At 38.7% G+C, this 25,080-nt stretch overlaps 1 protein-coding gene across 1 annotated transcript in view; it reads right to left on the bottom strand.

The window, feature by feature from the left end:
- Window positions 1-25,080, bottom strand: part of LOC148481202 (vomeronasal type-2 receptor 26-like) — an 83,912-nt gene that overhangs the window by 11,348 nt on the left and 47,484 nt on the right. The window contains exon 3 of the mRNA XM_088453816.1: window positions 5,313-5,430. Within this exon, the coding sequence (XP_088309942.1) occupies window positions 5,313-5,430 (118 nt within the window). The remainder of the gene's footprint in view (window positions 1-5,312; window positions 5,431-25,080) is intronic.

Genomic DNA, 25,080 nt, shown 5'->3' with positions numbered 1-25,080 from the left:
GAACGTACAGAGGGACCTGTGGTTGTGGATTCCAGTGGGGACGAATTAATACTCTGTGAGGATGAGGATGTACACACTGAAGAGGGTGAGGAATCGGTGGATGAGGAGGATGAGGATGACATCTTGCCTCCGTAGAGCCAGTTTGTGCAGGTACAGATTAATTGCCAGCATGTTTTGTGGGGGCCCAAACGAACCAATCATTTCAGCCACAGTTGTGTGGCAGACTCTGGTGCTGAAATGATTGGTTTGTTAAAGTGTGCATGTCCTGTTTATACAACATAAGGGTGGGTGGGAGGGCCCAAGGACAATTCCATCTTGCACCTCTTTTTTTTCTTTGCATTATGTACAGTTTGGGGCCTAGTTTTTCAAACTGCCATCCTGTCTGCCACTGCAGTTTCACACCTAGATGGGTCACGTGTTTGTGCCGCCCACTCGTGTCGCTTAGCATAGTCATCCAGCTACCTCGGTGCAACCTTTTGGACATAAAAACACTATTGTGAGATGTGAGGTGTTCAGAATAGACTGGAAATAATTGGAAATTAAGGTTATTGAGGTTAATAATAGCATAGGAGCAGAAAAACCTACAAATTCTGTGATTTTAGCTGTTTTTATGCTTTTTTTCAAAAAAATACAGATCCAAAACACAAAACCCAGAACCCAAAACACGGAAGGGTGGTTTTGGCAAAACAAATCCAGATCCAAAACACGAAGAAAGATCCAGATACAAAACCAAAACACAAAACTCGAAAAGTGGCCGGTGCACACCCCTAGTAAAAACCAATAACTACACACATATAGAGCAGCACTTGACAATTACATATGAAAAATGTCTCAGCCCTAACACCTTCAAAGTAGATATAAAATATCTATTTCCTATTACGCAACTTGGATTCCAGGCCACATAAAAATATTACTTAGTTGCTATGCAAAGTTCCACAGTTGTAATGTGGGGTATCTGTTTAGTATAACATAAATCAATTATTGTGCAGGCATGCCGGTTATTTAGTACATAGATGTATGCAATTTGTTAACACTGGAATCCCAGTGTAATACAGAATTACTTTCTGATATGAACTCCTGAGAATAAAGTTACCTCCGTCTTTATAAGCCAGTATTCTATTTGTACCCAAGGGGATGAGCAGTAAACAAATCACTGTAATGTTGTGGCCATGCCAAAGTCCAAAATTGGCCACTGTTCCATTCCCCACAAGGGGATGCTACTGAAGGAAGGGGTGGAACTCACACTGGCCTGCAGTGGCTGTTAGCGTTCTCATTCCCAGCTTCTCAGCACAAAGGTCTAAGTATTTCCTGGCATATACCAAAGCGGTGGCAGGAACCAAGGTAGTCTGGAGGGGGATGTCAATTAGTTTGATCCCGCAAATCACTCAAGACTTTTTAGTAAGTCCTGGTGATTTGAAGGATCAAACACTTATGGTTCTAATGGCTGATAATGTATAGTTGCAGATGGTTAAATAGCAGAGGTGGACAATCACTGTGTATGGCATATTTAGGTTGCAAATATATATAACAGCAGAGATAACAATCACTGTGAATGGTAGATGAGCTTGCAATAATATTCACTGGCAGAGATGGACAATCACTGGGAATAGCAGGTGCCGCTTGCAAACAATACAAATAGCAGAGGTGGAAAATCACTATGATAGTAGAGTTCATAACTCATTGGAGCAGGATATAACAGCTTGCATATTTTAAGTTTTCACTAAAGAATGCTGAGGCTATAAATATAAACTAGCTCCTGGTTTGAAGTGATAATATTCAGGTTTCTATCAAACTGACATTCTCCAGATACACAGACCAGGAAAGGCACAAGTAGGGGTGACACCAGGACACAGGATATATTTTTAGACTTTGTGCAAGCAGATGTTTGTCAGAAACCCAAGACCTCTCCTCCGGCCCTTATCCTTTCCAATGGACAAGGGAATGTACTTGACATTGGACCTTTTTTGTATCTAGAAACTTATAAACCTCATTCATTTGATAACCTTGAACCTGCACTAGTGACGGTCATCCAGAAGATAAACTGAGGTTAATATTTAATGAGGAGCAAAATTATCTGAGCAATGAAACTAAGCAATGAACTGGGTACCTCTATCTGACACAATATCCATAAGCCATGTAACCTGAGAATATGTTGGATGAATAATCATGCAGAATGTTTGCCACTGGGAAGCTTAGTTAATGGAACAAAATTAGCCATCTTGCTGAAACAATCCATCACCACCTAGACAGTTTTAAAACCAGAGGAAATCAGCAAATCCACAATAAAATCCATAGAGATGTGTGATCATGGCTTTTTGGGAAAAGACAAACGCATGAGGGGACCTATAGGGCAGACTAAAGGAGTTTTGTTCCTGGCACCAAAAGACTGCACAAATGATTTGAATCTTGACTGGTAGTAGGTCACCAGACACAATGGTTTAGTAATTCCAAAGTTCTAGAGGCTCCTGGAAGTCACTAGCACCTTTAAAATGCTTTGGGATGAACAAAAGACTCAGGAATTACAGTTTTTTTAGCAATTGCTGCATCTTGTTTATGCAGAAAACTAGATGATATGACATCTGCCTTGATGGTTTTAGACCCAGGTCTGTATGTAATAATTAAATTAAATTGGGTAAAGAATAATGCCCAGCATGCTTGTCTTGAATGAAGTCTCTTGGGCGACTTTAAGTATAATACATTATTGTGGTCTGTGATGACTGTGACAGTATGTTTTTCTCCCTCTAGCCAATGACTCTAATGCTCAAATGCCCATTTGATTGCAAATAATTCACAATTACCAATGTTCTAATTATTCTCTGCTGTCAAGAATTTCCATTACAAAAAAGCACAGGGATATAACTTATTTTTGACGGAATTCTTCTATGAGAAAATTGTGCCTACCCTGAGCTCAGAGGCATCCACTTCCACAATAAAAGGCCACTCTGGGTTCAGGTGCTGAATATATGTATCTAAAACAAAGACTTGCTTTAGAGTTTCAAAAGCTTGAATAACTTGTGGGAACCAACTGAAAGAGTCATCTCCATTTTATGTTAAGGCAGTGATTGGGGCAGCCAGTACAGAAAAGGCACAGATAAAACATTTATAATAATTTACAAAGCCAGACAGCTCTTTTTCATCCTATATTCCCTAATGTGCCTGTCAATTTTAATCGAGACTGAGTACCTGGATACTGGACAAGGAAATCATTGATTTTCTCAGAGAGACCAAGCCAGAATTGAACACGTAAAGCTGGGTCATTTCAAGCCCTGTCAGTGGACAATCTTTTAAACTCTGTGCATTAAACCTCTGCAGAATTGCACCCCTATTTGAGAATGCAAAGATGTGATTCTGCCAGTGCAACTCAGTTTGGGGTCATCATACAGTATAAGATGGCTAAAGTTGTAAAAATTGCTTCCACACATTGTAATTTTGAATGATTAGGGCTTAACCCAAAAGCCTAAGTTTGCGGGTCTCCTTGTAAGAAAGAAATAATAATTCCTATGTGTTGAACTTCAGAACCCGAAGAAATAGGCCTTAATTGAAAATATAATTTACAGCTTAATTTGAAATTGAAAAATTGTTTCCAGTTGCTGCAGAAGCAAATGAGAAAAATCATTTTGGGCTTGCTTTCAGCCCCTGAAGATGAAGGAGCCATCCTACAATTTTCTTCTTGATGAGTTATTTGAAGTGTCAGGTCTTGTACCATTTGTGTTAAATGCTGGATTTGATTTTCTAGAATGTGGTCAGGGCCTGGTGGAGCAGGTTCCAAACTAACAAAATACTATGTCCAGCACTTAGCGGGCTGGTGATAATGTTATGAAACATCAGAGTATTTGTATAACACCGCTAAGCCATGCTATAGAGGTCATCTGCCTACAAAAGCTTCCCATTGTTCCCTTAGAGTAAGGTACACTCACTGGTACTTAGGATGCCACCAGGTCTTTAAACTTTGGACAGTAGGAACTTATACAATACTCTGGTGACCAAAATATTTTTGTCTGGAGTAGTATTTATAAGGAAATATACAGGCACAACAAGAAATAAGTGCAGATAGCTCCTATAGGACTACCACAAAGCAGGGATGATAATATACAGTAGCAGATGGTTAGATTGCAGAGTTGGATAATCACTGTGAATGGCAGATGTAGCTTGCATAATATGTACAACTGCAGAGATAACAGTCACTGTGAATTGTAGATGAGCTTGTAATAATATTGAATGGCAGAGAAAGACAATCACTGTGAATAGCAGATGCAACTTGCAAACAATATCAACAGCAGAGGTGGACTGTTAATAGCAGAGTTTATAAATACTTGGATCAGGATAAAACAGCTTGCAGATGGTAAATTTTCACATAAGAATGCTGGGGCTATAAACATTCAATGGCTCACGGCTTGTAGATACAAGAATCACGTTCCTATTAGATTGTGGGTTTCCAGATACACAGACCAGGAAAGGCTTACATAGGAGCATAAGCTGTCACTGACAAGGAGTGTAAGCCCTCCATATCTTTTAACAGGAGCAGGAGGCAAGCATAGTGCCCGTACCGCCAAACACCCTTACTGTAATTAAGCAGAAGCTGTGCTGCTGCACAAAGCAGAATGTCATTGGTGATTTAAAACAGCTAAGACCAAAAGCATTATGCCACAATTCTGTATCCTGGACTCCTAGAGATGTCCAGGATCCAGCTTGCAGAGTACTACTGTTGCCGCACTCTGGCTTTCCAGGCTCCTAGTGACAGTCAGGACCCAGAAACAAGTTGTGAGCTGCTGCTCATTACAGAGTTACAATAATGTATATTGTACTCCTCAAGTTTCTCTATTTCACAATGTCTTTCTTTTTGTGAACACCCATCAAAAGTGGTCAAAATATAGATAAGTGCTCTAACCCTTGGTTTTTATGTTGGTTTTTGAGCAGGATTCATCTTTGTATTTTGGTTTTGCAAAACCACCATCGTGTCTTTGTTTTGGATCTGCTAAAATAATATTTTTTTTTATTCAAAATCCCGAAATTCAGATTTGAATCCCAAATTCTGAACCACAGGAAAATCAGAACCATAACCCTTATATGTCCTTATCTCTTAAGGAGATCTGAACTGTGACTAGATCTCTCCAAATTCTTTACATTTTGGTGGATTGATATTTCTGGAGAACCAAAATTCACATCTCTACTAGAATATACTATAATTCCTTAAAACATAGTTGTTGAACAACATTTTGTGGGATGCTTATGACTGATAAATGACTTATGTGCATGTGTATTCCCTGCCTTTCATTTGTACTTGCTAAGTAAAATAATATTTGTACAAGTACCATTGGATATTTCTCCCTCTGAGCATGGCAGACAGTCATAGCAGCATACATGATAGCCTCCATTTGGAGCTTTCCTGAAACCATTATGACATTTTTCAGAACATTGACCTTGTGGCACCTATTAAAATACAAAAAGGAAAGTTGGTTTAATAGCCTGTGATCATTATTTAAAAAGATGACATCAATGGAACAGTATACCCTATTTTCCAGAACATTATGAAGCAGGATGACATTGTCACAGTGAATTTTGTATACTTTTTTTAGTCAATGTAGAAAAACATATGTGAATTTTTGTTGACTTTTTGTTTCAAAAGTTCCAGCAGCTGTAGCTGTTGTCCATGTGACTTGGTATGTCGGAAAATGTAATGCTGGACTCTGCTTTTCTTCAAATTAATTGAAATTGAAGTCTATGAACATAGGGTAGGCTTACTCAGCTGTCCAGCTGCCCAGTGCCATCCATTAACAGGACCATCGACCATGATGGTCACATTGGTGCTCCCAGCACTGTGACCTCTGGCACAATGCTGAATTTGCTAATGCAGCAGGGGGTGGCATACAGGGTGTGTCATACACCTCCTGCTGCATTTGCATAATAGCAAGAGTTGCATTGCAAAGCAGCCTGCTGCTGTGCCTAGGACAGTGTTTCCCTAACCCCATCCTCAAGGACCAGATGGACCACTCACAGTCCAGACATTAGGGATATCTCTGTTTCAGCACAAGTGGGTCAATGAAACTGACTGTTATAAAAATTAAGCCACATGGGCTTATCCATGGACAATCTAAGTACCTGGACTGTGTGTGGGCCATGAGGACCCGCTTTGAAAAATACTGGTTTAGAAGCAATTCTATTTCTACTTCTTGCCACCATCAACAGGATCTTCTGTATAATATTCTAATCAGTGACTTTGGGTACATCATTTCCCTGGATAATTATATAATTTTTGTAATAATCATTAAATATTTTTGTCTTGTATGTGCTGATATATAAATCATTGGGAATAATATACTGCTATTGTTATTTTTGGTTTTATTTTAGTGTATTAATCTTGTTTGGTACACAGGAGATCAAGTCCCACATGTACTAACCTTTCCTCTGCACCATCTTCCTCTGTGGGTGAAACTATAGACTCTACTGATACTAGGAAAGAGAGTGAATCTTTTTTAGATCTAGGAAAACATATGTACCACCCCTTTATAAGAAGAGGCGGTTCAGGAACCACCAGAGGAGGGGCGGGGAGTGGAAAAAGAAGAGGCAGGAGAACCAGGACATGAATTTGGTATTCAACTTGTCAACACACACTCTCAGTGAGACTGAACTATCTCTACTGTCCCTGTGTCTCTCCTACATACTGACTATGTCATATAATACCTTTTGATTCTGCTGTTGATGCATACTGCTTTGGTAGAAAGCTCAGACATCAGGAATATTTCCCTGAATCTACTGCTGAGAATACTAATGTGTCTAAATGTTCTCAACCTAGTTTATTTGATCCACCCTCCCAAAATGCTAGTATTAAGACATTCTTATGCGTAGTTGAACACAATACGAAAAAAGATATGCAGACCAGACCTAAATATCACAATTGAACCTTTGAGCAGAGACAGGCTATAAAATCTCTAAAAAATAACCAGAATATTGTCATACATCCTGCCAACAAAGGCAGGGCAGTAGTTGTGCAAGATTGGCATCAATATGACTGTGAGATTAAATGCCAATTAGCGGATAACACCACTTATGCTAAACTTGAATTTAATCCCACCAGATCGATTAATAGGCGTATTGATGACACCATTGATATAGGATTCCTGGCAGGTTGGATTGACTCTAAGACGGTTGATTTCCTCAAAGTACAGCACCCTATCACACTGACAATTTATACACTCTCCAAGATCCAAAAACAACTTGATAATCCACTTGGATGCCCCATTATTTCAGCAAGGGGTTCCCTACTACAATCCCTGGCCATCTATGTGGACCAATTTCTCCAGCCGCTTGTCAAAAACACCTCCAGCTATATACGTGACACTTCTGATTTCTTGGAAAAAAACTAAAAAACTCTGGTGTCACATCCCGGTTGGCCATACCTGTTTGGCCACTATGGATTTTCCAGTCCCTGTACACTGTTATACCACAGAGTGATGGCATAGAAGCAATATGCACACATTTCATTGATGCTTTACATACTAAACCGCCGATTGAATTTCTTATCTCCTTAACAGATCTAGTGTTAAAGCATAATTATTTTCTTTATGATTCAGACTGCAATGCCCAAATGAATGTCACTGCAATGGGCATTAACTTGGCGCCCTCATATGCTAATATCTCTATGGCTAATTATGAGAGCAAATATATACTGGATACATTTAAGTCCAAATTGATGCTAAATATGAGATTTATTGATGATGTATTCAAAATCTGGTCTGGTACTAGGGAGGAATTTTTACATATGGTTAATCATCAAAATTCCCTCCATGAACCAATCCTGTTTACCTACAATAAAGATCAGTACTCTGTAAACTTCTTGGATGTTACCATATTTAAAGATGGTGATAGATTTGGATCAACCCTTTTCCAAAAACCAACAGACCAAAATATTATACTTCAAGCCAACAGTCAGCATCTGACTGCTCTTAAAGAGAGCCTACCCATTTTGCAATTCCTAAGGGTGCTTCACAACAATTCATCTGACGACTGTGCTAAGACACAAATTTTTGAAATGAGGAATACTTTTCTCAATGTGGGGTACTCACCAAAAACAGTTGATAGGTGTATAAGAAAGGCATATCATTGCTTTAAGTATCCCACTGATATATCAAACAAGAAGGGTGTTAAGGATTGAATGGTGCATGTGAGCACCTTTGACCACACCTCCAAGGTGACTAAATGGATCTATGAGAGACACTGGAATCTGCTCACAAGTGACCTGGCATTGAAGCTACACAGCAAATAAACACCCATGAGTGCATAACAGAGGGGACCAAACTTATGCCAGCTACTAATGCACCCTACCTTACAACCTATGACTGGGGCATCCACCTGGCTCAGGTCTAACAGGATGGGCTGCTTCAAATGCAAAGACTATGTTACTTGTCACTCTATGCTGAGTGGTACTACCCTCCATCACCCCCACAGCAGGGGAAAAATTGCCATCAAACACCAGCTCCCGTGCATGAGTATTTATGTCATTTATTTTGTCACCTGTCCCTGTGGATTGTATTATGTAGGGATGACTAAGTGGGCCTTTCATGACCGAATGGCCTACCACCGCTACTCCATTAGAACTGCCTTGGAGACATGGGTCACAGATAAACCTGTGGTTAAACACTTTCTCCAAATGGGACATCAGGTTGCCACAATGTGCTACATGGTAATTGACCATGTACCTAAACCACCTTGGGGTGGGGATCATGATTTATCATTGAAGAATTTGGAAGCATGATGGATCCATAAGCTTGATACGGTGGCACCACGTGGACTAAATGAAAACAACCCACTTAGTGTCTTCTCGCAGTGATACTAATCTAATTAATATCTCTTTGGTTCATGGCTTTATTCCACATTTGTTTCCTCAATATTGGACACTTACCGTTTCTTTATTTTTTCAACATTTTTCCTATTTTTGATTATTTTGCTCGCCAGTCTGCTTAGTACTTTGAGAAGTACAGACAGTTTATTATTTTTCATATATGTACAGTGTAGGCTGTTTTGCCTACACTTCTGTTGTTGTTACTGTTTTCTTATCACCTTGATTGGCTATGGTGATTGGTCCCTCATGGGCACCCTTTAGTGTCACATCTTTCCATAGGTGGAATGCTGTGGTTACCATTATTATACCTTAGTGTTCCCATCCGACTGTACCATCACTTGTATTTATGCTCCTATATACCATTTGCGTCCATAGCAGAGTATATATTTGCTTTTTTTCTGTTAACTTTGTTGGTCTACACTTTGGAACAGTGTTTGAGTGTGACCTGTAGATTTCCATGCACTATTATTAAAAGTTTACATTTACTGATTTATATGCACTGCCCTTATATAGTATTTCCTGTTTAGTATTTAATTGTCTATTATTCAAAGAGCTACTACCTATCATGGTTTATGTGCACTGCTCATTTATGGAATTTCCTTCCTGTCTACTATTTTATTGTCTATTATTCTATTAGCTACCACCTATTAGAGTTTATATGCATTGCCCTTATTTGACAGTTCCTTCCTGTCTAGTATTCTATTGCTTATTATTCAATTAGATACTACATATTAGGGTCCATAGGCTTCACCAATATATGGCATTTCCTTCCTGCTTAGTACTCAATTCCTTATGATTCAATTATAGTAGCTACTACCTGTAAGGAAGCCTGGGTGGCTAAGTCAGTGTACCTATTGACTGCATGCTGTGCTTATGCCTTTCTAGACTGTCTTGACAATAACCCTCAGGGGTCAAAATGTCAACTTATGATACACCTGTTGAATCACTAAAGCCTTCATTTTACTTATACTGGTGAGTGCCCTCTTTTGGCCCAAATGACGATAACTTTTTCCATTACTAGTATAGGGACTGCATGCTATCTTAGTGTGGTACCCCTTTGCTGAATTTTGATGGTATGTGAGTGCGGATTATTGGGACTATATATTGTGGCAAACAGAATAAGGACTGCATACCGGTTAGTGCTATGTTTTATAGCACGTAGTAATATCTTTCCAAAAATTTTCTGGCATGCCTTTAAGTATTTCACAGGAATGTATATGATGAGTAGACAATGAGCTTCAAATCAGATACAACTGTCAGTACATTTAACATGGGTTTTATTTTAGATATAATAACAAAGAGAGACAACTTAGGTAATATTGAGCACAGATGTCACTTTAATTAATATTATTACATTATCAGGTGCAAGTTGTTTTAACCTTTTTTTAGAACAATTTTTTTTTGCTAAGTGGGACCCCAAGAAAATTGATGCCATCTTACATTTCAAGGCTCAGTGACTTTTTTTTTACCACTTTATTGCACTTATTGTACACACCTATTTTTGGTATAGTATTTAACATATAATATATATTTTGATATAATTTTTTAATTGTGCGTTGTCCTTACACAAACCTTCACCCATATATATATATATATATATATATATACAGTTGGGCCCTTATAATAAGGTTGAATCTAAAAAAGCAGAATCTCCTGGGGGAAGGGAGACATGGTGTTTAAGAGGCTACACCTCAAAAACTATTGATGGTACCAATCTGAAATTTGGCATGACTGGATAGAACTGTCACTCAGTGCTGCATGAAAAATTTCAGGGAAAAACAAATTAAAATTTGGGAGTAATCTAAAGCTCCAACTATCAATTTTTTCTGACACTATCAGTTAGGACAACTTTTCTGCTGTTCTCTATGGGGGATATTTGGGAAGGCATAACTCAGGGTTGGGGGCACATTTAGACTTGGGGATTGTTTTATCAGGTAGCTACTATTCCACGGCAGTGGTTCAGGTAATTGAAAAAGTTACAGTTTTTAAATTATAACCTCACGATACTGCCATTGTAGAGATAGGAAGTTTCATTAGGTTGCACAGCTTTAATAGGAGCCTCCAGCAGGTGTACTCACTGTGGTTTCACTTGGGTGCACCAAGATGGCTGGACAGTGTGGGCTGTAGTGTGGTGGGCTTGGGGAAAGGAAGCAGCTGTTAACTGTGGTCCCAGGGGGGGGGGTGATAGCTGTGGCTGGGATTGTAGCAGATGCTATTGGTGGCAGCAGTGCAGGAGGCTGGTCCCAGGGAAGGTAGCAGCATGCAGATGTAGGTTATGATCTGAAAGATATGTGAAACCTTCATCTGTGTATAGATAAACAAACTCAGAAGCAGGAATGGGATCAGTGAGACCCATATGTGTTTTGTGTTTAAAAAAAATAAAAATGGCGTGTCCCCCCAAAAAACAACAGCAACAATCAACAACAGGGTTTGGAAAGCCAGTACTGGTTGTGCTAAATACAGGGGACAAATGATGTAGGGGTCCCCCTTTTGAAGCACAACCAGCACCATGCTTTCCAGAACCAGTCTTGGTTGCCAATATATGGGGAACAAATGATGTAGGAGTCCCCCATGTTCAGTGCAACCAGCAATAGGATCTAATCTGGTCCTGATTCTGGAACTAAAAGGTGAAAAAAAAGTGTAATGTCCCCTTGTATTTTCCAAAACCAGCACTGGACCCTTTCTAGCTGGGGGGTGATGACACAGCCTGGGGGGCCTTTTCACCAGCCCCCCCCAGCCAAAGCATCACCCCTGACTGATAGTCAGCCTAGGCCATGGATCCCTGGGAAGCTGGGAACCCCCCCAATAAAAAGATCCCCCCTCTCTAGGTCACCCCAGGCCTAGGCTGATAGCATGGGGATTGCCCGGCAACCCTGGCCAGTGGGAGCAAGTAAAAGTTAAAATAATATATTTTGCTGTGAAACTACATTTCCCAGATAGCCTCCCCTGCATGCTGGTAGTGTACTTGGAGAACCACAAGTACCAGCATGCAGGGCATTATGTGCCTACTGGTACCTGTAGTTCTACACCAAAATAAATATTTAAATAAACAGAGGACACACACACCATACAAAGTAAAAGTTTATTAAACATACATGCACATACACATGTACACACACATGCACAAACACGCATGCACACATACTCACCTATGTATCCCTGTAGCCATCAGCCCCCTCCTCCAGTAGATTATTCATAGGGTACCTGAAAAAAATATATATACTCACCTATTCATATGCATAGATCGGTCCTCTCCAGTCCAAGGTAGGCAATCCCCGAGCTTGGCAAAACAAAAACTGAGATATGAGAGCTAGTGGATATCTGTACTGTACTACAAGGACAGTACTATGCAACTGAGAGCTTAGAAGCAGGAATTCACAATTGAATTCCACTGCTAAGTGCTCATTTGCTGGGAGAAGTGAGCCTTCTGCCTCTTAGCCAATGAGCGGTTCTCATCATTGACTTCAAAGGTGAGAACCATGATGCATATTTAAAAAATAGCGCCTCTGCGCCTTTTTTAAATTTAAAGATAGCCACTGTGAGCCAGTCATGGCTTCCAATGTCATCACTCTGCCCCATCGGCTTGCTTATATAAGCCAGTGCGAGGAGATGGTATGGCAGTCCATTAGCCGGGTGGCAGCAGAGAAGAGCTGCTGAAGACCAAAGTTGCTGGGGAAGTCCTGGATGAGTGGTGACCATGAAAAAGAGCTTAAAGGCCTCTACCCTCCGGGTAAAGATGCCGTGGAAGTCCTAGGGGAAGAGGCTGCCATGAAATAGAGCTTAAAGGCTGCTGCCCTGTAGGTTAAGAAGCAGAAAAAGAAAATATTAAAACAAATAGTGTCTTTGTTTATTAAATTTTTTATTTTACAAGGGTACTATAGGTACCAGTGGGCCCTTAATCACCCACTTGGTGGTACTTGTGGTTCTCCAAGTATCAGTGTGCAGGGAGACCTGCTGGTACCTGTAGTATTAAAGCAAAAAACAATATTTATACTTTCATATGCACTGCACTAAACTATCAACTGGCAACCACCACCCAGGGATGCTGGGAATTGCCCCAGGCTATCAGACTGAGGTGCTCTGGAGGGCGGACCCCTTTATTGTGGAGTTCCCAGCCCCCCAGGGATTAACAGTCTAGGCTGACTACTGATCAGGGTTAATGCTTTTGCTGGGGGGCCCAGTAAAAGGGCTCCCATGGCTGTGGCATTATTTCCCTGCTATAAAAAGTCAGGTGCTGGTCTGTATAATACAGGGGGACAACTCATTTTTTTCTCCTTTATTACCAGAACCAGGACTGGATCAGAGCCCAGTACTAGTTTCACAAAGCATGGGGGACCCCTACATTGATTGTCCCCTGCATTTTGTCATTTAGGGATGTTCTGACTAGCCCGGTGCTGGTTGTGTTAGATATGGGGGACCCCTATGCTTTTTGTTTCCTTATTTTCACAACCATGACTGGCCATCAAAAGCAAGGGGCTGGTTGTGCATTGGGGTGATTTTTTTTTTATTTTACACATTCAATTTTTAACATAGATATATAGATGCATCTCACTGATGCATCTGTGCATATTTTACTTATTTATTTTATTTTCTGAGAAGCATGCCCAGGTCGGGTGAGCCGTCTGTTGCCTGCTGATGCCCCTGTGCACTACCCTGCTGCTGCCACTAGTCCTCACCCCTGCTGCTGTCACTACCCCACATGCCTACAGCCCACCCCTGCAGCTGATTCTCACTCTGCACATCCCAAACTACCTCCTCTCACTCTGCACATCCCAAACCACAGCCCTGGGGGGCTGTGTGCCAGCCCCTCTTCCACCTGTGCTAGTGTACAATTTTCTTGCCCTTCTCCCTGCAAGCGGCACGGTTGGCTCCTCCAAACCCTGAGAGTTTAAACATTTTTTAAAAAACAATGAAATTCCATAGACAAAAAATCTTACGGTTTCACATGTCCTATTAAGGCTTCTTAGACATGACCTGAATTTTCACAAAACCTACTGAATTTTGGCCACTCAAACTTAAAATAGCAATGAAATTCTGATCATTAAGGCTAACGCCTTAATGGACGTGTTCCTTGCGCAATACATATATGATATGCCATCACACCCTGTGGTTAACTACAGATTCAGCACTCTCACAGATTGAGATTGCTGTCACTCACAAAATGGTGGATCTGCTAATACCCACAATTGTGTGCTCATTGGAATACACACATGCAGTTTATCAAGATGCAAGTGACTACTTGTACTACACTTGCTGATCAACCAAGTTTCACACAGATAACTTATACTTTAATAATCATCATCAACTGCCACCTCTTCCAATTGCTATTCTGTATAATGACAGTCTACTGAGTGCCATGATTGTCAGAACACTACTTTGTTTGCAAGAATACACATTCAGAGTAATGTGACTGTTTGATGACTTAGGCTCTTTGCATGTGCACAGGACTCCAAAACCAAAAAAAAGCAGTTCTGGAAATTAAAATGTATTGGTCTAGTAATCATTCTAGTCTGATCAGTACCACATCTTACTATAAAATCCAGGTGCTTACACTTTAAGGTTATTGTTGTGTGAGGAAGTATCAGATATTTGATATCAAGCAACAAAATTATAGATTTTTGTTTTTGTGAGCAGCTACCTTCATACAAAAAAAACTTGCACTTACAGCTACATATCATTGTGATATTATTTCCCACTTGGTTCCTATTGTAGCATCCTGTGTCTTGAGCAATAGATCAAGGCACAAGACAGCAAATCACTTTTCACACCTGTTTGGGCCACAATATTGCATCATACTATAACTGAGGTCCACAGTGAGACATACTGTGTTATAGCTTTGGCTTTAATTGTAACTGTGAAGCTTCAGGACTGTTTGAACATGAAAAGAAGAAACCAAGTGCTAACACATATATAATGACAATAGTCCAAACTTAATAATTGTATTAATGTGTAATTATGACCTAATAGACAGCCAGCCCATCTACAATAGGGAACTGGAATCCCCAAACAAGAATAGCAATGTAAAAAGAGGTATTGGACGCTAGTCAAATAAAAGGTACATTATAATACATATTCACAATACAGAAAAATAATAAAATATGCATAAAAATAGGAACATGAAAAATAAAAAATAAAATAAATAATAAAATAAGTAAATATGGACATATAAATATACAATTAAGCAAGTAGAATCAGTATGCACCACTATTAATATGGTACTGTATAAACAGAAGATCAGCTCTTAAATAGACCAGATATAACTGCTTAGCAGCTCACAAAAATCCCATAAGGTAAAAAAGTCTGGCTTGTAAAATAAATGTCATAAAATGTCACATGACTCCATTTGGAATAGATACTTGATATCCTTGTTATGGAAACATTTGCAAATTACAGCACACTTGTAATTGGTAAGGCTGTAAAGTTCACACATGGGTTGCCGGTAGTAATTTAGAAAAACATGCATGTATTGTAAAAAACATCTCATTCACGAGAAAGGTAAGGTAAAAACCCCCAAGGGTGTCCCTTCTCACAATCGCGGTGCTGCCCACTCAGTAAGGCAGAGGGATTGCCAGTTGCGATGTTTCAAATTTTTACAAATGGAGCAGGGAATCACAGTCAGAGGGGACGGCAGCCCACAAACCTTCAGCCTCTTGTCCAGTGGGCACTTGTTACACATTTCTCCACCTCCAAACCATTGGCGGTTTCCTCAGACAGTGTGCCTCCAGAGTCCAGCAGCCACTATAAATGCTAGTCTGCCATTAATTAGTACCAGGTGTTTTCTCCAGTGCTGTATTGCGCTTGCACAATCTCATATGTATGGCAAGCCTCATTCCGGATATACAGAGTTTCAGGGCAGAAAAGCTGATTTAATGGTATTGCCAGTAATTGTAACATAGGCTCATATATATTGTCACTTTATTACCACAATTGGTTTATAATGAGTATAACAACAAATGTCAAGTCTTTTAGTGGTGCTTTTCTGACATTATATATATATATATATATATATATAAAAAATAAAAATTAAATTTGCCTACATTAAGATCCTCTGTCATGTAAAACAATTAAATACATGAAAATATATTGATCTCAAAAAAAGAAAAAGAAAAAGAAAATGAAAAAAGAAAAATAATAATAATAAAGAATAATGAAATAAAATAAATATAATACATTAAAAAAACATAAGTCATTTAATAATGAATCACAACCAATAAAAATAATACTAAAAAATATATATATTTTAACAAATGCATATTCTTTCTAACTAATGTCTAATCCCAAAGGGTTAGACATATAACATGACCAAAATATATGGCCAACAATATTATTCCAATCTATATAAAATTCAATAGATAAGGAGAGAAATAGATAATAGGAAATCTACAGAGTGGCACAAAGAGGGGACGAGAGAGAAACTGCCTATTTGTATCTAGCTATATGGACTGTGTATAATCCATATACAGAAATCACCAAAGGATACACTCCTATCTCTAGACATACACATACACACACACACATATACATACATGCATACATATATACACACACATATATATATATATATATAAATATATATATATATATATACACACACATATACAAACACATGCATCACAAACATATAAAGCTATAACCAAAGTACACACAACCAGAATACAATAGATTGCCTGGGTTACATTATTACCCTTACTGACTAAACATCCACATAGAGAACAGGATAACCAAGAAATATTGTAAAAATTGTGAAGACATATGCATACATATATATATATATATATATAAAAATATATATATATATAGAATACCAGTGGACCCGGCACTCGCAATACAGGTGGGTTTGGCTCCGGTGCCTATTCCAAATGCCAACAGCACAAATATCCAAAAAATGACAGGAGGCACTCAAGCAGACTTTACAACTCCAAAAAACTGACAGCAAAACTGTTGCTAAATGTCAACATTTCAGTGACATACATTTTTATCAAGACATGAAAAAACAACATAATAACATACATTAAATAGTGTTCACCCTGTGCACCTGCACCACGCTGTCTCGTCCCAGCTGGAGTCCGATGACGTCACTGTTAGCGCCAAAGCGCCGGCGTCATCGTCATCGCAAGGGGGCATGTGCATCAATGTGTAACCCATCACTATTTAAGGTATGTTATTATGTTGTTTTTTCATGTCTTGATAAAAGTGTATGTCACTAAAACGTTGACATTTAGCAACAGTTTTGTTGTCAGTTTTTTTGAGTAGTAAAGTCTGCTTGAGTGCCTCCCGTCATTTTTTGGATATATATATATATATATATATATATATATATATATACATGTACCAGAATAAAAAATCAATTCCGCCTATGTTGTTAAGTTCTACAGTATCGTTCAACCCCTGTGGGTTCTTTTTCCAGGTGCTTATTAACTGATAGCCCTGGGTGTGGTCCTGTCTCTTTAAGGCAGGACCCAGTTTTCTGTTTAAAATGTATGCAAGCTTGAGGCCAAGAAGGCAGATCAAGTTCATTTATCTGAGAATCAGTGTAGGGACTGGCTAGATGAGAATGACCATGAAGCGGTGGCCAGCTTAACAAATTATTGCAATATTTTGGAACCAACATTCCCTATGTTCAAAGGAGTTGCAGTTTGAAAAGCATGTGAGTGCCGAGTTTGTATGATATTTTTTATGTAGATGGTGTGGTCACATACCAAGGGCACCCCAGATGGTCGAGTGCCGTGGATTGAGCCTGTCGTTTATTTAAATTTTGTGGTCACACTTGCTAGGGCACCCTGTTTTTCAAATGTAAGACAAACTTTTTTCTTTTTCCAGGTGCTTATTAACTGAAAGCCCTGGTTGTGGTCCTGTCTCTTTAAGGCAGAACCAAGTTTTCTGTTTAAAATGTATGCAAGCTTGAGGCCAAGATGGCAGATCAAGTTCATTTATCTGAGAATCAGTGTAGGTACTGGCTAGATGGGAATGACCGTGAAGCGGTGGCCAGCTTAACAAATTATTGCAATATTTTGGAACCAACATTCCCTATGTTCAAAGGAGTTGCAGTTTGAAAAGCATGTGAGTGCCGAGTTTGTTTGATATTTTTTATGTAGATGGTGTGGTCACATACCAAGGGCAGCCCAGATGGTCGAGTGCCGTGGATTGAGCCTGTCGTTTATTTAAATTTTGTGGTCAAACTTGCTAGGGCACCCTGTTTTTCAAATGTAAGACAAACTTTTTTTCTTTTTCCAGGTGCTTATTAACTGATAGCCCTGGGTGTGGTCCTGTCTCTTTAAGGCAGGACCCAGTTCTCTGTTTAAAATCTATGCAAGCTTGAGGCCAAAATGGCAGATAAAGTTCATTTATCTGAGAATCAGTGTAGGGACTGGCTAGGTGGGAATGACCGTGAAGCGGTGGCCAGCTTAACAAATTATTGCAATATTTTGGAACCAACATTCCCTATGTTCAAAGGAGTTGCAGTTTGAAAAGCATGTGAGTGCCGAGTTTGTATGATATTTTTTATGTAGATGGTGTGGTCACATACCAAGGGCACCCCAGATGGTCGAGTGCCGTGGATTGAGCCTGTCGTTTATTTAAATTTTGTGGTCACACTTGCTAGGGCACCCTGTTTTTCAAATGTAAGACAAACTTTTTTCTTTTTCCAGGTGCTTATTAACTGATAGCCCTGGGTGTGGTCCTGTCTCTTTAAGGCAGGACCCAGTTTTCTGTTTAAAATGTATGCAAGCTTGAGGCCAAGATGGCAGATCAAGTTCATTTATCTGAGAATCAGTGTAGGGACTGGCTAGATGGGAATGACCGTGAAGCGGTGGCCAACTTAACAAATTATTGCAATATTTTGGAACCAACATTCCCTATGTTCAAAGGAGTTGCAGTTTGAAAAGCATGTGAGTGCCGAGTTTGTATGATATTTTTTATAAATATATATATATATATATATATATATATATAGAATATCAGTGGACCCGGCACTCGCAATACAGGTGGGTATGGCTCTGGTGCCTATTCCAAATGCTAACAGCCCAAATATCCAAAAAATGACAGGAGGCACTCAAGCAGACTTTACAACTCCAAAAAACAGACAGCAAAACTGTTGCTAAATGTCAACATTTCAGTGACATACATTTTTATCAAGACATGAAAAAACAACATAATAACATACCTTAAATAGTGTTCACCCTGTGCGCCTGCACCACGCTGTCTCGTCCCAGATGGAGTCCGATGACGTCACTGTTAGCACCAAAGCGCCGGCGTCATCGTCATCGCAAGGGGGCATGTGCATCAATGTTCAACCCATCACTATTTAAGGTATGCTAATATGTTGCTTTTTCATGTCTTGATAAAAGTGTATGTCACTAAAACGTTGACATTTAGCAACAGTTTTGTTGTCAGTTTTTTTGAGTAGTAAAGTCTGCTTGAGTGCCTCCCATCATTTTTTGGATATATATATATATATATATATATATATATACACATGTACCAGAATAAAAAATCAATTCCGCCTATGTTGTTAAGTTCTACAGTATCGTTCAATCCCTGTGGAATCATAGTCTTTAGTTGGAAAATTCAGTACGCCTTGCATTTGCATAGGGCGTTGAACTAATCACCTCCTCTTCTAGTGGGTCCAATGTGATCTATGGCTTTTACTGTGATATTTTTGATCCCATCCTCCGGACACATGGTCACATGTTTGGAAAGTGGATGTGTTTTTATTTTCTTAATAAAGTTTCTCCTGTGTTCCAAAAACCTGGTATGTAAAGATCTCGTTGTGCTGCCAACATACTGTAGGCCGCAACCACATTCCACTATGTATACAACATATGTAGACATATAGTTAAGGAAGACCTTGATAAAAAAGGATTCCTTGGAGACAAACGACCTGAAATAACTTATTTTCCTTTCAGTGTGTTTCCATGTGATGCAATTTCCACTGCCACATCTATGAAAACCAAGGGGTTTTGGAGGGAGCCAGTTAAGAGTTCTAATACCAGTGGTGACGGGTCTCTTAAAATGACTTGGAGCTCATTTGTTTTTTAGATTATTTGATTTCCTAGAAATTACTGCTTTGCTAGGTATAATAGAGGGGTCTATATGTGGATCCAATTTTAATAATATAAGATTTTTATCTATTATCCTCTTAATATCCTTAGCATATGAATTGCAGGTGGTGACAAATGTCATAGTTCTATCATTATTCACATCCTTGTCATCCCTAACGTGCACCCTATTTTATATGTCCAGTGCACCAACTTATCTAAGTGCTCAATCAAGTAGGTTTTTAGGATAGCCTTGTTCTAAAAAAGAAGTATGGAGAGTAAAAGCTTGTTTTTGAAATTCCTCAAATTTATAACAATTCCTTTTGATGCAAAGGAATTGTCCTTTGGGAATATTATCCTTCCATACTCTAAGATGGTTACTTTTATAATTTAAGTATCTACTTTGGTCAACCTCTTTGATGTAGGTTCTGGTCATAACATCACCATCTGCCCCTATATATAATGTGATGTCTAAAAAATTGATAGACGTGGAACTAATGGTGTTAGTGAATTTTAAACCAAAAGAATTGTGATTAAATCATCCAAAAATGACTGAAGTGAACCCGGATCTACATCCCAAATAAAAAAAAAAAATTCATCTATGTACCTGCCATAAAGAACCAGGTTCGCCACGAGATCCCGGCTCCACACATGTTGTTCCTCGAACCGTCCCATATACAGGTTGGCAAAACTCAGGCAAACCCGGTTCCCATGGCAGTCCCCAACAGTTGCAATTAAAAATGTGATTCAAAAGTGAAATAATTGTGTTTTAAAATAAATTGATTACATGAAAGAACAAAGTTACAAAGTGCTTCTGTGATGGTTATATCATGCTTAAGGTAGTGTTCCACTGTTTTAATTCCATCCCCATGTGGGATATTCGAATAAAGTGATTCTACATCTCAGGTAGCGAATATATAGCTACTTTTCCACTTTATATTTTTAATAAATTGTAAAAAATGTGTTGTATCTTTTATATGTGACCATAGTGTTTGAACGTGAACCTGCAAAAACGTGTCCACATAATAGGTCAAATTGTTCGTAAGTGACTCAACACCCGAGTTGAACATGAGACCAGAGCAAAGTTCTCTAAAATCTGACACAGTAACCAAACACAATTACCTTAAACAGGGAAAAAAATTATAATTTTAAAATGACTATGATAGGGAAGGATGGTGTCCTGTGGAGCAAAAAGATGGACAGGTCCTTTAGGTTTCCCCAACAATTATACAGACATCTCTAACATGAGCAAGACCTTATGGCAGAGTATTCTGGGCAGGTCCCGGAACATCCTGGATATTAGGTACTCCTGTGTCCTTTGAAGAAATATTTTGCTAGAATGTGATACCCCATCTATCTTTCAGTTGACCATCATTAAGGATTTCATTAGATCACCCCTCTGATGAAATCCTATCAAGGAAGAAATGCATTAGAGAACATCAGTCTGTGGAATTTTTTAGACCGGTTGCTGCAGCACTAAAACTTTCTCCAGCTATTACTGTACTTTTGACATCCAGAGTGTATGCTTCTATTACTGAAGGACAATCACAGTGTGAGCGGCCTCAATTCAGCTGAAAGCAGTATCTCACATCCATAGCACAGGAGCAGCACAGCACTTTGGAGTGGCTGAGATCCTGTATCTGCAGTGGTTAGTGCTGATATGATATCACCTGCAAGAACCAACAGCTAGTGAATTTATCAGGGAGCTTGTTTTTACAACAAATAAGGAATATTCTCCTCCTACACATATATTGCTGTAGAGATAATTTCTTCTAAGCCGGACGCTGTTGTAGCTACATACTTTATGCTTCTTAAAATAACCACTCTCTCTTACCAGAGTGAGTTTAGTGGATAACAAGTAAACATAAAAAATGGTAAGCAATTGGATGTGCTCTGTTGTGAATAAGTGATTCGGATAAAAACTGTATCTATTTACCCTTAAAGGAAAACACCCTTTGATAGGGGAGAAGCTCCAGATAATAAGGGAAGTATCACTTTATTGCTGTATTAAATAGCTGTACAGGGAAATACATGTAAAAAAGTAAAGAATTACAAATACTCAATAAATTAGATAAATTAGATACAATACTAAGGAATTAAAAAAAAAAAACAGAAGAAATATCAAAGGGACATACAACTAACCAAGGAGATCACTAAGAAAACAGATGATAAAAAATTGATCAACTGTATTAAGAGGCCTTCAGAACAGCAAAATAAGACACCAAAATGAGATAGAATATTTTTTTTCTTATTTTCCTCAATATAAGTCCTATATTTCTGAGGGTTTATACAAGCCACCTTTTAAGAGAAATGAGGAAAATAAATTTTCACAAAGAACATATCATGAGGCACACCAAAGACGTTGGCCCCACAATACATGGAACTATAATGCAGGATCCACAGAGATATGGAAATAAACAAAAACTGGAATTCTATCATAATGAGAAATTAATGGATAGAAGGCCTCCAATCCCTCTAAATAATAGATTCAACCCTCTAAGAAGAATAAATGAGGGAGAAGAATTTTTCTTAGAATTGGAATCATGAACACCCAAAAGAGAGTAATAAATTAAAAAAATACAAAGGGGAAAAAGAGGGGAAATCAAGAAACCATGTAGAAAGAACCATCAGAAACCAAAAACCTATCTTATTAAAGATGATATATCTAATGGAGGAAAGATATTTAGTTTAAGTGCCTAGGAATTAAATATTAAAGACTTAAGAATTTTAAAAAAGGGTCTAAAATTTGCACCCACAGCTGATTTTAATTCCTTTGAAACTTATATTGATCTCCAAAAATACATAAGAAAACTATGTGTGAAAAAATTATTCCTATCAAAAGAACAGAATCAGGAAGCAACAAATGATTTGTAGAAACCCTTGACCTCAATTAAACCAAAATAAAAGTTTTTCCCTAAACATGTGAAAGGGAATTGTATTGAGTATTTTGGTACATTAATTGACAAAGATATTAGGAATATCAAATCAAGTAAAAGGAAGAATATTACCAAAAAAGAACAAGCTGCAATTAAAACCTTACAATAAAACGATCAATTAATAATAAAAACTGCTGATAAAGGGGGATATGTTGTTATCATGTACAAAGATAATTATATTACAGAAGTAAATAGACAATTGAGTGATACTACTACATACAGGAAACAGAGAAGTGACCCAACTAATAATGAAATTGAAAAATTGAAAGAAATAACAGTCAAAGCACTGGAAAAAGAGGTTTTGACAGAAAATTAAAAAGATTTCATAAACGTTCAGAATCTCATGATTCCGACAATTTATGTCCTACCAAAAGTGCATAAGCACCCAACTAAACTTCCAGATAGGCCCATTATCTCAGGGACAAACAGTGTCACCTCAAACCTATCAGAAATAGTAGACTATTTCTTACAACCTCTTGTAATTCAAAATAATTCATATCTTAAAGGCACTGCAGACACTCTAAGAAAACTTGAAAAGATTGAATGGGATAAAAATGGTATCCTAGTAAGTGCTGATGTCACCACACTATACACAATAATATACTGGATAAGGGTTATAAAGCAGTGTCTTTTTAAACAAAAGTGAATACTCTCAAGAACTTAAAGAATTTATAATAGAATCCATATCCTTCATTTTAAAGAATAATTATTTTTATTTTAATGGGACTTTTTATCTTCAGATTCTAGGAACCACAATGGGCATTATGTTTGCCCCCAGCTATGCTAATTTATTTATGGCCTACTGGGAACATCAACACATCGATCCATTGAGTAAAGCAGGGGCAAACCTGGTGTGCTGGTTCAGATTTATAGATGATGTAATTTTTATTTGGAAAAGGGATGCAGATCTTTTAAATTAATTCTGTCTCAAAATATGAATTTTAATGATTTTAATATAATTTTTACTTTTAATATCAGTAAGACCTCCATATCAGTTTAAGATCTTACTATTTATATTAAAGAAAATAAACTGTGCACGAGGACTATTACAAAATAAACTGACTCTAACTCCTATATAGATGTGACAAGTCAACACCACAGTAGGTGGCTAGACACCATCCCACTTGGGCAGTGTAAACATCTGAAAAGAAATTGAATAGAAAATGCTATATTGGAGGAAGAAATTTAATTACTGGAATCTTGTTTTAACTCAAAAGGTTATTTGAAAGCTTTCCTGACAAAAGCAAAAAGTAAAAATGCATGAGAAAGAAAGAGATAAATTACCAAAAGAAAAGGAAAAAAATGAAAGTAATAATACAAGATTTGAATGGGCTTTTATAAGTAAATACGGTTCATATCATAGACAATTAGTAAATTGTGAAACCAGAAATTGGAGAGTCCTTAAAGGAGATCCAGTTTTAGGATAATACTTACCAGAAAAACCTGTCCCGTATATACTCGAGTATAAGTCGACCCGAATATAAGCCGAGGTACCTACTTTTACCCCAAAAACCTGGGAAAACTTACTGACTCGAATATAAGCCTAGTGTAGGAAATGGCAGCAGCTGGTAGTGCCCCCAGTAGTAATTCCCCCTGGTTGTGCCCCCAGTAGTAATCCCTCCTGTTAGTGCCCCCAGTGGTAATCCCCCCTTTCAGTGCCTCCAGAAGTAATCCCCCCTGGTAGTACCCCCAGTAGTAATCCCCCCTTTTAGTGCCCCCTGTAGTAATCTCCCACTGGTAGTGTCCCCTGTAGTAATCCTCCCCTGGTAGTTCCCCCAATGGTAATCCCCCCTTTTACTGCCCCCTGTAGTAATCCCCCCTGTAGTAATCCCCCCCTGGTAGTGTCCTCTGTAGTAATCCCCCCCTTGTAGTTCCCCCAGTGGTAATCCTGCCTTTTAGTGCCCCCTGTAGTAATCACCCCCTGATAATGCCCCTTGGTAGTGCCCCCTGTAGTAATCACCCCCAGGTAGTGCCCCCTGATAATGCCCCCTGGTAGTGCCCCCTGTAGTCATCACCCCCTGGTAGTGCCCCCTGTAGTCCTCCCCCTATTAGAGAGAGACGTGAAAAGAATTAAAAAAAAATAAACACTTACCTTAAACTCCCGCTCCTGGTCCCGCCGCTGTCCGTTCCTCCAGCTGCTTTGCATGGGAGAGACGTCGTCATGACGATGTGTCTCCCATCACCCACTGCGGGAGCCGGAAGATGGCTCCCGCAGTGGGAGCAGCAGCAGCCGCTGAGAGTCTGACAGACTCTCAGCGGCTGCTGATTA

This window comes from Taudactylus pleione, unplaced genomic scaffold, assembly GCF_031769625.1.
Source record: "Taudactylus pleione unplaced genomic scaffold, aTauple2 ptg000592l, whole genome shotgun sequence".
Classification (NCBI taxonomy): Eukaryota; Metazoa; Chordata; class Amphibia; order Anura; family Myobatrachidae; genus Taudactylus; species Taudactylus pleione.
This window is presented reverse-complemented; position numbering and strand designations above follow the sequence as displayed.